This window comes from Neodiprion fabricii, chromosome 7 (genome assembly GCF_021155785.1).
Source record: "Neodiprion fabricii isolate iyNeoFabr1 chromosome 7, iyNeoFabr1.1, whole genome shotgun sequence".
Lineage (NCBI taxonomy): Eukaryota > Metazoa > Arthropoda > Insecta > Hymenoptera > Diprionidae > Neodiprion > Neodiprion fabricii.
The window spans coordinates 7,866,035-7,884,399 of record NC_060245.1 but is presented as its reverse complement, the minus strand read 5'-3'; the positions used below and the strand labels follow the sequence as shown (position 1 = coordinate 7,884,399).

The window sequence follows — 18,365 nt, the reverse complement described above, 5'->3', positions numbered from 1 at the left end:
TGAATATAACTTGATAGCGACTGAATAATTATTCCTTTTTTCAATACTAAAATCGAGTCTTTTTTCAGATTTTTGCAGATCAGAGTTCATTTCATTATTCAAACGAAAATTACTTTTTCACAATGTCAATAAGATTGGACAGGAGTTCATCCAGAATTATATATTAGAATGAACCGAAAACTATGGGAAAACAATTCATCACTCGAACGATTTTTATTCCCAATTCTTTTACTAAAAAACAAAAAAAAACTAAAAAACTTTGCGTTTACAAAAATCAGACAAACTTTACTTTTTCGATATCAAAAACTCCACACAGTATGAATGCGTCATTTCAGTTAAAACTTGTAATTTCCAAATTTGTTTTTAAGTATGTCAAGAAACCATTTCGTATATTGATTAAATCACAGTCGTTCGACTTTGGTCGTGGCATCAGATTCTCGCTTTGCTAATTGTTTTATATTTCGTTTTACTAGGATCTTATTTAACGTGATACGCAAATATTCTGCTCATAATATATTCCCTGCTAAAAAGAAGCAAATAAAAGGATGCGGTGAACGGTGAATGACGTAACGCGACGCTAAAAATCGCACCAACTCCTCATCGCGAGGCTGATCCTCGAAAATTTCACCGTAAATATAAATTCGCACATTCATAGATCAGATCAGATACGTACATACCTACATCAGAAATAAACCGTTGCGCTGCCTTGAACGTGGCTACGCTGCGTGAAACTGCGAGCCTAATTTTTTCATCGACAAATAATATGATACCGTCATTATATCATCCGCGCTATCATCGTTAATATAATTGCGTTTATTGCAAATGCTGCAGTCGTTGATTCCGACCGACAGGTTCCAGCTTTGCTCTAAGGAGTGCTTTCCTCGCTTGGCCCTGAGGAATAACCTTGACGCCTCCTCGGTGACCCTCGCATTAAACGAGGGAAGCCACGGAAATAGTTCAGACGTTTGCCATGCGGGATTGCGAGGATACTCGCACGCGAGCAATGCCCAAAAAGTATCAAAATTAGCCTCCCATGGCCGCCCCGCAAACAGCTAATAAAGAAACTTATCGGAGTCGGCAACGTTAAAGTAATTACGCAGCTTAAAAAAATGAAAGTTTGTTATTTTTTTTTACTTTCTTTTTTGGTTGACCTGACTTTTTCCGTTAATTTTGTGTGTCCGAGAACGTAGAATTTGCGAATAAGATCGTGATCTTAGCCTTGACCTTGAACTTGCATAAGTTTGATCGCTGAATCCATGAACGGAGTGCGTGTTGCATAAGTTGAGACACAGAGATCATTGATCACGGTTTTATTAATGACGGTTAATTTTACGACGAATTTGTAGCGCAAGGCTGTCGCTTGGCTGCCAACAAAATTGTAAATCAAGTTGCACCGCAGTCGCGCATTGATGGAACATGCATGGAGCCAAGCTGCGAATTCACACATCCAACGCGATCCTTCACAGTTTTACTTTTTCAATACAGGCGCCCGTGTTTCTCACCCAGGGAACGAAGACGTCTCAGACGATTGCAACCCTGGAAGAAAACTGTGAAGTTTTGAAGGGCTAAAACGGGGGAAACGGGCGCCTGCAGCGAATGAACCCGATTTATTTGAACGGAATGAATCGGGGAGCCGTCCGCGGTTTGTCAATGTCCCCTAAGAAGACGCCCCAGGTTTAGATTGGAATCACCAGCCTTGCGAAAAACCTGAGACGCGTATTAACAACCCCACTTTCATGGCCGAGTTGGCCGAGAGGTTGTTTGCGCTCAATTCAGTGAATTTCGTGTTTTTATTTATTTTTTTTTATTTTTTACTGCACCGTTAACCGAGATTACAGACTTACTGTCAAAAAAAAAAACAAGCGACAAAATTACAGGTGAAGAGTAAAAAAATACCGATGAGACACATTTGAGTCAAAAATTGTAACAACCAGTTTTATATATTTCCCATATTAGGTCAAATTTCAATATCTAATTTCAGAATGCGATAAGACAAGAGAGAAAAATACCTATCAATATTTCAACATATTTTGCACTACATATTAAAAGTATTTAAATAAATAAAGCGTTTGTTAAACTTGATACAAATGAACCTGCGTAAGTTTTGTTCAATATTTTTAACAGAAGAGTATCGAAATTAGAAAAAAAAAAAAAAATTGAAAATCTGCGAATGAGGTCAAACAAGTTGAGTATTTGATCAAAACAGTAACTACACTTAAATATATCCAATTTTTATGATTTGATTGATACAAATTATTAAGTTTTACATAAACCCATGACTGTCGAATTTAACCCGAAACTACAAACAATCGACATTTATGTTATGTTCAGATATTTCTATGTTCTGTGTTTTGATATTTCAAGTTAGTTTCGCGGCCGGCCGGCGGTGGCGCTGCGGGCTGACTAAATTCGGCACTGCCAACGTAACCGGCATGTCGAAAAAATTATCCGTCAGGGAATCACTTCGGCCAACTGTACTTGCGAAGGCCGCCTGCAGAGAGACGATCAATTCCTTGCTCCAATTCCTCCTTAAAACTTCTGTATATCTACAAGCACACACGTCCGGCGCAGTTCAATACAGGTCACCGCAGTGATGTATATATAACAAACGTTGTTCGTGGTTCCAATTTATAACGCTGCAGTTCACAGAGATCGATAAGACGTAGCTGCAACGAATTGCATAATACAGTTGCATCAACGAAATCGAACATGCGATGTTCGTTTCTCAACTGCCTATGCAAAATCATATACACAGATCAACTTCTAATTATACTGACTATCGTCTGACTGTATACGGAAAATTATTCGTTTCACGATCATTTTCAAGCTGCGGTCTCTCGTATCAATTCAAAAAAAAAAACTTTAGCACTCGCCTATACGTACAAATAATTGATCATTTTTTCAATTTGAAAAATTTTCCAATTCGCTATAAAAATTTTTAACGAAGGCAATTTCATACATTTTTCCTCGACATTCTCACAGAAAGAATTCGAGTTGATTAAAAAATAAAAATAAAAAAAAAAGGAAAAAATGAATAACAATGACAGATAGAATCAGTTTGATTATTTTCAATTAATAAACTGAAGAGTTGCCGAATTAAATTTAAAAATTAATAAAGTGTGAATAGTTGAAAATATGTGTTGGTATGTAATCGGAGAAACAATTCGACAAAAAAGAAACGATTACTGTAAAGAGCCATGTGCACAAACCATAAGAATAACGGAGTTTGCTGAACTTGGATCGTCGAGAGCCGGAGATTACGAAGTATTATATATTAGGTAGATTGATAGATTCACAATGCAGTTTGCAGACTCGGGTAGCAATTCACGAAATTTAATCTCGTGTATCCCACCGACATCCAACGCACCCGGATAATTCCCGTCGCGAGGCGCAAGATTAACTTTTAATCCATTTTGGGAATCGCATTGTTATCTACCACCATGAGTATGAGCGAAGCTTTAGAGCATATGTAATCAAATTCTGATTCCTTAGCGAAGGCTATGGTTGTACAATCGTTTCGCCCCATAAAGATATGCGGTTTGGTTTCTAGTTGAGGAAAATCAGGGATTCGAAACTGCGTCAGACCTGCACCCCGCAGTGCAGCTGGAATTGGAGCCTTTCGAATTGTAATATAAAGAGCGAAAGGGAACGTCCATAAATAAAAGACATGGAGCACAAATGGATCCCTGAGTGTCAAGTATTGTGGTATTCTGAATCCGGAGAAATCGCAAAGCGTTGTTTCATATTTCAAATCGCTGATCAGCAGAAATGAGCGAAATTGTAGTTAGTCACTGAAGAGTTAGACATTGAGGAAGATGTAACTTACGATTGAGGTAAGGGTAAAATGCACATCACATTTGTGATTGATAATTTGACGCACACAAAGTACGAATTGCGTTGTACTTTTTTAATCGGATAACGAAGTAAAATCATATCGTACAACTGTTTCATGCAATCATCTCCCAGCTTAATGGGCGGAACTCTGTCCGGTCATCCGTTATGTGGACATGACCTTATGGGGAGGGAACGGTGGTAGCAATTTGTGCAAAAAACAGGGAAACGGGTCCCCAAGGAGGATAGAGGAACGAGGGTATTAAGGACGAATGGCCGGTCCGTCTGAATCAAAAGATGAGAAAAGATGGAAAAAAAAAAACGTTAAAAAATCACTAGCGATGTTATTCGCGACATTAATGTTGAACACGATTGAAACGACGTTCCTAAAACATACGTAATATAGAAATGAATTTGAGTAAATTCGAACAACACAAGCTATTAAGATATAAATAATTTGACAATTTGATTGTATCGATAAGAATTCCAGAGTTTATTCATTTTGAACGTTCTAATTATAATACCTTTTCTCAAATTATTCATATTTCAGGTTTTGTTGTTCGAATTCAGTCAAATATAATATTTCTAAATTTCAGGAATCATTGCAGTGAGTCAGGATTTTTTTAACGCCTAAAGAAAAGTCCCTATCAAACAATTTAAATGAGGTCTCAAAAATTTTCTACTACAATTGTTTAAACACGTTTAAAAGTGGATCTATGTTCTTTTTTTTTTAACCTTTTTTACACCGATTTCAAGAAGTTTTATCAAGTAAAACTATATATATGAACAATGAATGTCGCAACTTCCTCAATAACACGTAATATGTTTTGCTAATACGCGAAGTACTTTACAGATTACAAAATTACTTTAAATAAGAAACCAACGTAATTTTTAAAGAAAAATAAACACCGTTCTTTTCAAAAAAAATTATAATTATTCTCATCGTCTCATTTCGAAAATAATACTTATTAACACTAATGTTCCGATATAATACGAAAGCTCGTGGAATTCATATCAACTACAGTTACAATGCGAATGGTTGTTAAAATGTGATTCAATAAATGGAATATGATCAAGTCGAACCTGTGAAATCATTTTCACACAAAAAAATGTTTAAAATATTTTTGAAATTATTTGTGAGTCAAGTATTTTCTCGGGGTAAAAAAAAAAAAAAAATCTTATAAATAAATAACAGTTTCAGATGAAAATAACTAGTGAAAATTAAAAAAAGAACAAGCGGCCCTTAATTTGCTACTCAGAAAATTAACCAAAAATCGTGAACCACACCGTAACCTGCAGGGTAATAAGGGCTAACCGTTATCCACGTTACCATTCAATGCCTTGCACATACACGCATACATTCACAAAAATGTATGTGCTACCAACGTTGTAAACCGTCTAGACCAACAGATAAAAAGCGGAAATGGGCAAGGCGTGCGATGCGGTGCGTTCGTGTGTTTGCGCGTATAAGAGCGATAATAAAGCAGGTGCGTAACTGAAAATGAAAGGGGAACGTTGTGTTGTATTGTGTTGTGTTGGTAATTCGTATACAGGCATAAGATATAATATCTCTTCACGGGCAAGCAACTCTGACGGCAACCGGCAGATAGCATTGGCTCGAATTTTAAGTTTCAAGGTTTCGCCAGAGATTTCACGTGTCTTCTTAATATGAATTTTTTGCTAGTATACGAGTCGAAAGATGAATCATGCTAGTCTTAATCTGATTTCAATTTCTCTTGAATTTCATTCAAAACGTAAACATTCACGTAATACTTCAGCGTTATGTTACTATTTCCTTTGGCCGCGGGAGCGAAACGCGCTCAGCGACGTCTGGCGGCAACTCCCTGTTACACCAATCGAAAACTACGCTTCGCGTTACTTCGATGTATGAAAAAAATGTAACTCGTTTGTAATCGCCAACGATCTTTCGATACTTCGATGGTTCTAACGAAATTTGAAATTTTCGTCCGATCAATGTTTTGAAAAACCTCACGCAGCGAATCATTTTACGCAGTCTAGAACCTTACGAAAAAGCCACATGCAAATATTTGCAAACAAAGAATTCTCAGCAATTCTAGTTAATCTCAAGAAATAATTGACAAAAAAAATTCTGCAGCTAGTGAAATCTGAAAAAAATTTTATTCAATTATTATTCAAAAACCAAATGTTAAACCGTAGAAAAAATTATTTCCGGCAAGTACTAAAGGTTGTTGTAATTATTTCGTGATTTAGTTTTCAAAAGTTCGTATAACGCTAAGAGTAGAAGGTAAAAAGGGGGCGGGGTAAAAACGCAGAGGCATAAGATATGAAAAATACCGGGATAAAGGAAGAAGTACGTGAATTTCGTATTCTCATTAGTAATCAGTAATCGTAATCAACAAGGGCCCGTTTTCATTGTTGGTACGGCGAGCTGAACGCCTGCATCTAACAGTGCGTGGCAAGTCGACACGCACCGATCCCTTCCTTTCCTGGCTCTGACTCACCTGTAGGTACTTTTTACCATAGACACACAGAACGCTGCAAGACTCCCTGATATCTACGTACGAATAATACACAACCAGACAACCACGCTTTCTTTGTTTTCACAAAAATTTATCATGACAAACCGGCGCCAACACACTGCGTTGTAAATTTATTTTCAACTATTTTTCTTTTTGCGGTACACCGATTTCGAGATAAAGGTCGCAGCCCTTTTAACGAATGTTTATTTATTATTTTACCTTTTATCGAGGTTTTTACGGAAGAGTTAAAATTCGATACTGTTATTATGGAAATTTCTAATTTACTTTGCATCTATACGTAATAATGGATGTGAAAAAAAAAATAGTCATTCTTGTTTTTTCATCTTGCTTATGTCGCTGGAATCCAAGAATTGTGTCGTAACTGCGATCTGATAATGACTTCGGACAATATTTGCAAACGTGATGAAGATTTTGAGCAATTACGGTAATAATAGGAAACATCTGGCAATTTGAAGATTCGTAAAAATGTGAATTTTTGTAAATGAAACTTGAGGTTACATCGCATGTAACGCACAATCATAGAAAGAAATAATGCGTAAGATTAAGTGATTAGTACATAATTTTCATTATTCAACGAACTAATTAACTGCGTCTTATCTGGAGCCAAATTTAGATTATTTGATTCGAATTACAGTTATACTTGAAACTGATGAAATTATTTGAATTAATGCATCTCTGGTTTGATCTTTTCAAATATTTTGTTCGATAATCCGAATGGGGAAGTTTTGTAATATGCTATTAGAATAATTCCAATTCGTTAGAAGCGAAAATCGTTTCTCTCCAACAAAAAATTCAATAGAATTGACTAGAAATAACTAAATCAAGTACTCGAATGTAGTCATTTTACCGCCAGTTGGTCGAACAAAAATATGATATATGTATACTAGGGTGCTTTTTTTCGACTATTTTTTTTTCTGTCCCATCGTGAAATTTTGTTGGAAATAAAAAAAAAAATGGTCGAAAAAAAACCACCCTAATGAATACTAAAATAAAACTGCAAATGTATCGATTCAAAGGAAGCGTTTTAATTGAAGTAACCTTGATTCGAACCAAATACTGCAGATTAGTTTTATCGAACAAATGAGATTGAAGTTTTTATCAGTTATCAGTCAAATTTTATTTCCATCCATGTGGCAACGGATTGAGAATAAGAGAAATTGTTAGTTATGTTCACTATTATACAGCCGTCAACTGTTTTCATAGTTCACTATATAACCAAAAACTATTCAGGATACATTTTTCAACTCAATATGTTCACCTGAATTTCATTACTCGGGGATTTTTGGAATCGCTGATCACGAACCTAAGTTCAGAATTTGATCGTTTTTAAATCCAAGATGGCGTATCCAATATGGCGGATGTAATATCGTAAAAAAACTATCAAAATTCCATGATTCTAGCCGAAACTTGTTACTCGGAGGTTTTTGGGGTCCCGCTGTGTCTCAAAGAGTTAAGGCCTTATCCAAGTGAAAAAATGTAGCCGACTGAAAAACACAGATTTGATATTATTCCAAGAATATTTAACGATACCCATTTCGCTAGTTTCTTTTATTATTTACGACAGCAGACGAAATTTTTCTCAGTTCACGGCGGTCAACGTTCTCTGTGATCCAAACTCAGGCCCTAACCGGTGATTCTGTTCACCTCTTTCCATCGCCGGTGTACGGTTAAAATCACGTTGAAAAAAAAGACGAGGAAAGACATTGGTAAAAAAAAAAAAAAAATTAAATACGGTTCCAGTCGGTTCCCACATTTTCAGACAAACCCGGATGGACGCAACGCGCACGAACCGGAAGTTCGCTTCAGCCCCTGTAGTAATTATCATCGGACACGTTACATGTATCCACACATACTACACAGCGCGATGTTGTTCGAGTCCCCTGCACCTTTTTAACAATGATCTTCCTTTTTTTCGCTCCCTCCCTTTCTTCCATCTTTCGAAGGGTTCAAATCGTCGAGAATTTTTTACGATACCTTATCCCTACTGCAAGTCTCCCGACCGTAAGCTAATGGGTAAAATCAACCCCTGATTAAATTTGCTTATATTTCATTCAGCTCAGTGAACGGTGAAATTTGAATTTGAATTATTCATTCTCGTACCGACTTGCAAAATAATCATTATTTTTCGTTTGATATTATGAAATCATTTTTACTCTGCATTATAATTTCATATTATATGAGAATCACTTATCTTTTTTGAGATTCCGAATTACATCAATAGACAAAACATCTGAATAGGCGGGATTTTTTTTTATTTTTGTGTATTTATAACATAGCAACAGATTCAAATTCTTCATTTTTATTTCTCAACCGGTAGGATTGTCGTCGACTTTTATTTTTTTTTTTTATCCGACTATTTTGCGGAGAATTTTGATAATTTCGGTAATTTAAGATCAGACGCGTAATAACCGGAAAGTTATACTTAAGTTCGCGTGTTATGTTTGCCTCGCAGTTTGACTAACAAAGAACTTGGTCTCCCTGTCCTTGCCGCCTAGGTCTCGTTCCTTTCGAAGGTACAGTTTGCATGAATAGAAGCTGCGGGAATTTATTCGGCCGGAAGTCAGCTGACCACTCATTCTATCCGTTTTCATTTGAATTTTTATCCCATCGCATCGCCTTAGCTGTTTCATGAACTTACAATCAACGTATCTTCTTATGTCTGTTGAAATTATGAACATTTACGCGTACGTTCTTTGTGTCGTTGAACCGGGATTTGTGAGAAAGTAAAAACTCCTTTTGAAATAAACTGCAGGGATTGGTTGAATGAATCGATCGGAATTTGGAAATCGAAATTTTACAATTAGTCTTCAGCCATTTACGTGCATACATACATCGATTGTGTCCCAAGAATCGTAATTGGCATACATCACAATTCCTCTTTGACAAAACAATTAGAAATTTCAGATTCATCTTTCTTCGCGTCATTTTTGACCTGGTCAAAAACAACCCATACACAAAGAAAAATTTAATTTTTCACGGTTACGAGAAAATTGTATTAAAGTTGCTATAATTGCGATAATATTCCCCCACTCTTGTTGAGTACTATATTTTTTCGCTGATTCGATTACAAAAACAAAAAAATCGTGAACTTTGGAAGAAAACTCCGATTTTATCTTCCAACGGTCGCCATTTCGTAATTTGTAGTAGAGGTATAGTTTACCAAGATTCACCCACTCTTGAAGCTTTCCGTTGCCATTACTTTTCACGAATACCAAGGAAAAAGCAACTCACAATTACTCAATAAAAGTCGTACGATGGGTTTTATGGTATTCGCTAAGCTGACCCCAAGCACGGCTGCTTATCCCTATAGAAATTATACATATCAAAGTACAGCCTTTACCTACAACTTTGACTGTTATCCATGAGACTCGAGTTAATTGGTAGAGATAACCATTCCATGAAAACCGCCATAACGGCGGTACTTCCAGGTCTTGATGTTTAACAACCTCGGACTGTAAGGACATTAACGCGTGTAAATGGTGTTGATTTACCGCAACCGATACCTGCTTTCAACGCTAACAATAAGACACCCCGTGACGCACAAGGTGATGGTAGGGTGTTAAACACAGATATACGTTTCACACAAATTACCGTTGGGACGGGGATTATAGATTCTTATCATTATTCAAGAATTTACGATATGTAAGGACGAATTTACAATATATATCTCGTACACAGAGACTTTGAAACGGAGCATTGAGTCCTCAATATTTTATTACCTGGTATTAATATACATTTCTAATACGTACTTTCACCCATTTTCCTATTCCAACATGAAAATGAATCTACATTCATCGGGCCTGTATTTTCAGCAAAACTTTTTGTCCTCGCGAGTCCCACGCAATTCGGTGTCGGATACAAGCATCGATATTGCATGGATTGAAAAAGTGAAAGATAAAAAGATCGGAGTAACCTGCTACAGGTTGCGCCGTATATTTGTATGTAATGTGCGTTACGCGAACCGTGATAAAAGATAAGCCGGCTCTAATTCCTTAACGTTATTCAATATCAGGTTGTAGGCAAGTTCTCGAATAGGTGTAGAGAAAACGATATTAATTATCGTGCAACCCGATTCCGCATTAACACTTGCCGATTGCAATTTTCTTCGATTATACACGCGTGCTGAAACACCGATAATAGTCCAGATAAGATAGGTTTTCACTTTGCATTAATTCCGTTTTCGTTTTTTCTCAGTTCAATCGTTGGGGGGGGTCACTGGGAGTCCTCAAACCAAAAGTCGACCAAATCGGCCCCTTGTTATCGCCGCCATCTTGAATTTTATGAAATCATTGAATGAATCATTGAATGAATCATTGAATGAATCATTTTTCGTTGAAATTGAAAATGGCCGAGTTATTCAAGAAAAACCATTTTTCATAAAATTCAAGATGGCGGCGATAGCAAGGGGCTGATTTTGTCGACTTTTGGTTTGAGGAGGACTCTCAGTGACCCCCCCGACGATTGAACCAAGAAAAAACGAAAACGGAATTAATGCAAAGTGAGCTCGATTTTTTGCCTATCTTGACTGGACTAATAAGTATCACTCCCGTAGAGAGGAACCGAAAGTAGGAAATCATTCACCGAAATTGCAAATACGTTACATAAAAGAAATTGAATAATTTATGGTAAGTGCCAAAATTCTCATATCGCAAATACGCAATAGAAGCTTTAAACTGTTTTAACTCACCTTTCGAAGTTTGTCCAATTCTGCCGGTGCCTCGGTGTCAACGGTTATACTCTGTGGAAAAAGAATGCCAATTCAAAGTTAGCAATTACATGACGGTAATAATAGCTAGTCGTACAAGGAAAGACGGTCGGTTTTTCGCCAATGTGGCGTGAAATAGTACAATTGGTAACGAGTATGGATTATGCTATTGCAGAAAATCTTATCGATACGAGTTTCGACCCGTATTTTTTAACACGAGAGCCAAGAAATCACGACGAAGTCGACATTTTTAGGTTAGAGTGCTGAAAACATTGAAAACATTCTTTCGCTATTGACGCATTTGCTTATACAGTCAGGGTTGCCACTAATTTTGAAACCTAAGATTTCCAAACTATTCCAGGTTTTCAATTAGGCTGAAGTTAGTAACGTTATTGTTATAATGATTAACGTTTCGGTAAATGATTATATCACAATTGTAGAAATGTGTGAAGTTCAATAATTCTTAATGAGGAAAAATATATTCTTATTTTGTAAAACTTGACTACTTCAAAGTCACTATAAACTTGCAAAATAGTAATTTTTCCCCCCATTGTTTCGTTACGTTGCTAACTTTTCAGTGAAAACCACTAGGCTGAAGTTAGTAACGTAACAAAACATTCGAGGGAAAAATTACTATTTTGCAAGTTTATAGTGACTTTGAAGTAGTTAGGTTTTCAAAATATGAATACATTTTTTCTTATTACGATTGACCGAATTTCAAACAATTTTCAGGTAAACCACAACTTGTTACAGCTTCGAAACGCGTCCAACTCCAACCCTTGTACGCACTCTCAGGTTTTCTTTTCACACCCAGCGATGATCGGGGCCAAGGTAGTTAGACATCCATGAATTTGATATGATACTAAAGGTAGATAGACGCGTATCCTACGGCCGCATCTAATCCCTTGCTTTACTATTACACATGAATTGACGACTCTGCCTGTATTTCTCAACGCCACCGGGCGCGCAGTAATAGGGAAACAATAGCCATGAACCATCTCAAGATCTACGTTTATATTGTATTCAAATCTGGCCATTGCAAAAGCGTCTTTCGACGGTGTAAAAAAAAAAAAATTCTGTACGTTATCTACGCGTGAATGAAAGACATAACAAAGTGGTAATGTCAAAGGAATGTCAAACTCCCTGACATTTCCTTCTTTTGTAGGCGAACTGGTAATAATTTTTTTTTTTTATTTCATCGAATCTCAATTTATCTTTATGCAAATTCGTGTAATTAGACGTTAAAGATTTTCATCATCTGTTTGAATATTTGATAACTATTTTCATTTACCCAATTTCAATATTGTAATAAAATCAATTTTAGTAAACGTTATAACTTGAAAAAAATATATTATGGCATACGTGGATTTACATATCGAATAAATGTGAGAAAGCGGGAGATAAAGTAATTTATTTCGATCTTTTCAAAACAAACATCTAAAAAGCTGCGTTTTCAATTCAAAATCTCTGGAAGCATGATTTCACTGAAAATATTCAAAGCACACTGTCGGCATAAATAGCTTTGGAATTTCCGTCGAGAAAAGCTGTTTGAAGAGATGGACTCAAAATCGGTTAAAGAGACGAACGAAAATAAGAATATAAAGCAGAAAAAGTAAAGCTCCTCGAAAGCTTCGTACTTACCATGGAGAAGAAAAAGAACGCAATTGAAGTTTAATTGAGCCACATATAATCCGTTCATCGATTATAAAAAAAAAATAAAAGATTGTATCCCATATCTTTCTTATAATTATCGCCCTTGAAGATTCTCGAGAGTAAATATAAAAATTAATTTTCAACGAATCATCGAAAAATAATTGTACAAGTTGGTTTAGTCAGCCATATGTGCGCACAGTTCCTCAAATGCGTGCATCGACGCATTGCAACTTACACGTTGTTTATTTTTCTAATCAACTACGTGGCTGACCACCTGCGGGTTGAACGTTCTAAATAAGTAAGATAAGAAACGCCTCACCTGGGGCGGAAGCGCAGGCAATAAAGTAGAAGTCCCTTAGAAATCACCATTAAGTACAGTGGATATTTGGTGCAAGCATCATATACATTCTATAAGTTTTACAACGCACTTAAAAAATATTGTATATTGTATATATATATATATATACAAATTTATACTTCTTCGTAGGTGTAAAAATTTAAGGACTGGTCGATTTGCTGATTCCTGTCACGCTACGTATTTGACAATTCCATCCTTTTTCGATATAGCCGTAAAAATTTTAATTTTCTTGGAATAATAAATAGACAAATATAATAACAAAAGTTCGAGCCAATAATAAATTTCCGACTTTTGATAACTGGACAAGTGAATATCAAAGTCTAATGTTCAACTTCAAAGTTCACGGCGTGAAGCAAACAAGTAATTTATAAATACATTCTTATATAACAAATCTAGAACCAATCTGTAATATTTCGTCAAAGACGACTGTCTAGAATCTGTTCTTACACAATGATAAACAGGTCAGAAAAATTCTTCGCGAATGATAGAAAAATATCAATATGCCCCGAACTGCAGGAACAGTACAGATACACTACATTGTACTATAATGTCGTTACAAATGCGTACGCAAATATAAAAAAGTTTTATGTGAATTGATATTTTTTCACAGCATCGGGCCACTTAATTGATCAAAATCACTCGCTAATCAATCAGCGAGCTTAAATCCGGCGAATGTATATGCATATATATATATGAAAATTCTGAATGCTGATTGTTCGAGAGACGATTCCGATTAATCAAAAGACTGAAAAGTGAAAATGCAAGGAAATAAACAAGTACTTCAGTATTTTCAGCCAATCGACGATTTCAAAATAGGTAGAACCGAAGAACGAACGACACAGAAAAGCGTCGTCTTTGGTTCCATTTGCAGTAATTTTAAAATAACATTAAGCTGAAGTTAGCAGCGTTATCGCGTCAAAACATAGAACACAAAAATCAGACAGCTAGTTTTCAATTTCGGAATTTCACTTCGAAGGAGTTTACCATGGAAACATGAGTATGCTCTGCTGTTAATATAAAAAATACACCGTGTAAATTCGGGACAAACAAATTTCGCTAAGCTGTGTAGTGAATCTTGTGTGCTTAAACGTGGAGTACCCTAGGTAGAATTTCGCATTGCTAGTTTCAACGGCAGCGTAGCTTCGTATTCTATGGTAGAAGTGTGACGTAATAAAAAAAAGCGGCAGAGAAAAAGAAACTTTATAGATCGCCCCGGCATCGTCACGTGACGCCGAAAGCCACGGCAACCCGCGAAACTTTTGACTCTGCTGTTATTGTTTACATCGGTTCGGCCGGAGTGTTCTCCAAAGTATAATTGACCGTACATACCTCGTTGATCCTCCACAGCTTGACATCGGAGCTGCTAACCGTCTTCCCGGTGATCGAGTTATGGAGAACGAAGTTGTTGTTCCTGTTGTCGTACGACGTGGGAGACGAGTTGGGCTCCTCGGCGATGGTCTCGCTGTTCATGAACGCAAAATCTAACGATTTCGTCTCGCGCGCATTCATCGCGAACGATCTGGCGAATGAACTTTTGTAAAACGACACCGATGAAACCTCGCTGCCGACGGCGAACTCCACCTTTGGTGTTTCCCCCATTCTGTTAATAAATAAACGTCGGACACCCGGTTCGTAGGAGATCAGAAATTGAATAAGAACCGCTCAGTAGGCCAGGAGTTTTGCCACCCAACGACGCACCGAAGGAACTGTTTCACCGATCAGAACGGGGGAATCGATCATCGCACGACACTCGTAGTTTTTGTGCTGTTTTGAAACTCCCGCAGGTGCCGCACCACGTTTTTTCTTTTTTTTTTCTACGCACAACACACGCGCGCCGACAAAGCTTTCCGAAAAATATCTAAATCTTACGCGGCACCTGCGAAATACTGCGGAATATTGGAAAAAATAGTTTTTGCCTACTTTCCAGCGTTCCGCTCCGTTCAAAACACGCGCCGCACACGTCGCAGCTAACGAATTTAGACCCTCGTTTGCCCACGAACTACGACTCGCGCCGCTCGCAGTCAAACTGTCGCTCTCCGATTCCTGGGACGCCAACACGCTGGATTCATTACTGTACTGGAGGTCCTGCGCATGCGCGATTCATATCGACGCCCCGCTCCTCGCAGGGTCCGAAGACCCGATCAACCCTTCTTATTGTTAGGGTTATACTTAAGGTAAACATTTTTCCTTGCAGTCAAATTCCTTGAAACTGGGTACGTTGACGGTTCTCGAGGTCGCTAATTTCAGAAATGGGATTAGGTCTGAGAAATTTTCAAAATTCATAATGACGGATCTGATATGAGCGAATAGGATCAATTTTAGTGTTTTCAGTCCGCCATATTGGATCCGATATCGTGAATCTTGAAATTTTTGCATCAAATTCGTTTTTAACGACCCTAAAAATGCGAGATTACCGAGTTCCACTTTTTTAGTCCCACAATTACATTTATTCAACACGTCAACACTTTGTTTACTTATAGCGATCGCTGTATTCGCAAAGTCATCATAATCCCTTTTAAAACATCAATATTGAAGTCTTAGAGTTTCAAAAGTGTTAAAAAAATTACAGCAATGTCTAAAAAATTGAAGATAAATCTTGAATACCCGATTCAAAAAAAGGTGTCTGGTGATAATGATTTCTAGGAATTTATACGAATTTTCAAGGAAATTCGGACTGTGCAAGTTTTTCGTACAAAATTGTAAAGATGCAGAGTTTTTCATAAATAAATGTGAATTATCATAAAAATTAATTGTCTTATCGGAAAACATCTACAACATTCTATAAAATGGCCCCCAAAAAGACATCTTCATGCTTAAAAGATGATCGTTTACCTGGAAATTGGGGCCTTATAGACGTCAGAAAATGGCACATAAGACGTCCTCCAGACGTCTTTTCGACGACTTTAAATGTTGTGTTGTCTCGGTATGAAACGCTGTGCTGCAAAAGGTTAAATCTGGATTGTAGATAAATTGGTTAGACCGTCCGAATGAAAAGTTACAAAAAGAGAAAGAATCGTTCGAAAATTCTTGAGTAATGTTAATATTTGAGCCATTGTCAATGAACATTAGTAAATCAATATCCGTATTTTGTAATAGACAAAACAATCCCTGCAAATTCGGAACGGAAAATCAAATATCAACAATTTAACACAAGTATCGTAATTAAAACGTTCAGAATCATTAAATCCTGGTGTTTTTGATCCGATTCTGGCGCCGTTAGACTTTTTTTATATACCGTAGAGATAGACAGAAGTCGATTAATATAGTATATTGTGTTGTAAGTGCGAAAAGTGCAGGATTTCCAATGAGTGTGAAGTTTGCAGCATGAGCTACAAAGACGAGTGCTACAATCGCACGAGCCTATAGTGTGAATACTGTTCAAAGCCTTTTTAAATTTTTGCAACTGCAGGCAATGCTACTAGGGAAGTTACTTATGTAAGTATCCGAGTTCATTGAATATTCCAAAAGACAAATTATATGTAAGTAAAGCTCATGAAAACCGATTTAACAGGAGCACATTTGTTTTAGAATCAAATACAGTGCACAAAACATGTGTCTGCATATGAATCTTCTAAATACATATGTATGAAAATTGTTACTCAAGACCTTAATGGGTATGTAATATTAAATAATTTTGATACAAAGTTGAAATAATCATTCTCGTCATGGGTATCAGTTTTGTCAAAATAACGTCAGAACACCTTCGTACGGCATTTTCGTGAAAATCTACTTCTACACTTCGAGGTTCTGCTGATTCAGACCTTGGCGCATTTTCGTCCGGTACATTTAAACATTGACATTAGATATCATTGACAGAAAATCTCTGAACATCTAGTCAGCAAGCAATATGAGCTGATAAATGGTAGAATTGGATCAAAAACACAAATGTTTAAACATTTTCAACTCTCTGTTGTTATGAAACCACGTCGGAATTTATCACATATCTTAGCTTGCATATTGTTAGAATTTATTCAGATTGATCATTGCCATCAGGCTGTAGGGATGTTCTTTCATTCGTGTTCACCATAATCGACGCAAATAAAATTGCTAGGGATTTTTCAACAGTTTTGTCTCTATACCTAATTCCGAGTGACGACAAATTTTCTCAAATAAAATTCCCCGACTTTTCCCGTCGAAAAATTCAGAATTTCGTGCAAATAATTATAAATTGAACAATATCAGTTTCGAAAGTTAACTTAACTGAATGTACGAAGCATAGCTGAAGTTTGAAAAGGATTTGTAAAAATAAGTACATTTTTCCTTATGGCCCACCATGATTCACTGACTTTTCCCGATAGAGGAAATTTCCTGACCGTTGCCGTTTTTCACGGTCTGTCAACACCCTGTAATTTTCCCACCTTTTAGACAGTCTCACCGATTTATCCTTAATGACCCTTTCGAGGTTCGGATCGGACTCGTCCATCGATGCAGGTAAAGCCGCATCCCATCGTAAATGTATAGTACAACTGGAGTGCCCGCTTTGTCATTTCTCAGGTAATGTTCTACCTGCAGAAGCATCTCAAGGAATAATCAAAAGTATTCCAGTTACCAGAAATTTGCGAGTAAAGTTTTCGGAATCTTTCAATTTTGGCAGGGTCAGTTAGATATTCAAATTCTTTACTTCTTGATCAAAATACCAATTTAAATGACTATTATTCCTAAAAACTGTTTCGAATGATTGACGATCATTGATCAATTCCGGGATATGATAAGGGTAGAAAATTTGTCTTAACGATTATCATACGATATTATACCATTGATTGAAGATATTTATAATGATCGTGCAAAATCGCGTGACAGTGTTAAAAAAAGTTCATTTAAGATCAGAAACATTTTCGGTAAAAAGCGACACGATTTACTGATAAGTAGTAACGTGGAACATATCGATCAATTCGGAATTCATTACAGAGCAAACTGAACAGCTTTCTATTTTTTTTTTTGCTACGTATTTCAATCGAGAATATTTATAGCCCAGAATTAGTCAATTTGTTTTCGACATAAAATAAGCAGATAGGAAGTGTGAGTAATGGAGTAGTAAGTGAAGAAGTAAATCCCTTCCTTTGTATCAAACAAATTTAACTGCATTCACGATGCCGAAGGTCGATCACTTTACAATTTAATTCCGGATATTATCAAAATGACCGCGGTATTGAAACGGTCCGTAAACCCTGCTCAACAATACGAAAAGGACTGGTGGAGTGTTTGTTTAGGTTGTTGTGAGGATTAAGATAAGATAATACTGCTTAAGTCGTGTGAATCAGATAGTAACGATCGTTGGTGTCGTTGCTTAAAATTG

At 36.7% G+C, this 18,365-nt stretch overlaps 1 protein-coding gene across 1 annotated transcript in view; it reads right to left on the bottom strand.

The window, feature by feature from the left end:
• The window catches only part of LOC124186411, a 59,278-nt gene extending 44,204 nt beyond the window's left edge, over positions 1-15,074 (bottom strand). Inside the window, exons 1-2 of the mRNA XM_046578114.1 lie at positions 14,399-15,074; positions 11,041-11,091 (exon numbers count right to left, since the gene is read on the bottom strand). Of these exons, the coding sequence (XP_046434070.1) occupies positions 11,041-11,091; positions 14,399-14,668 (321 nt within the window). The 5' untranslated portion in view covers positions 14,669-15,074. The remainder of the gene's footprint in view (positions 1-11,040; positions 11,092-14,398) is intronic.
• Between the last annotated feature and the right edge of the window lie 3,291 nt (positions 15,075-18,365).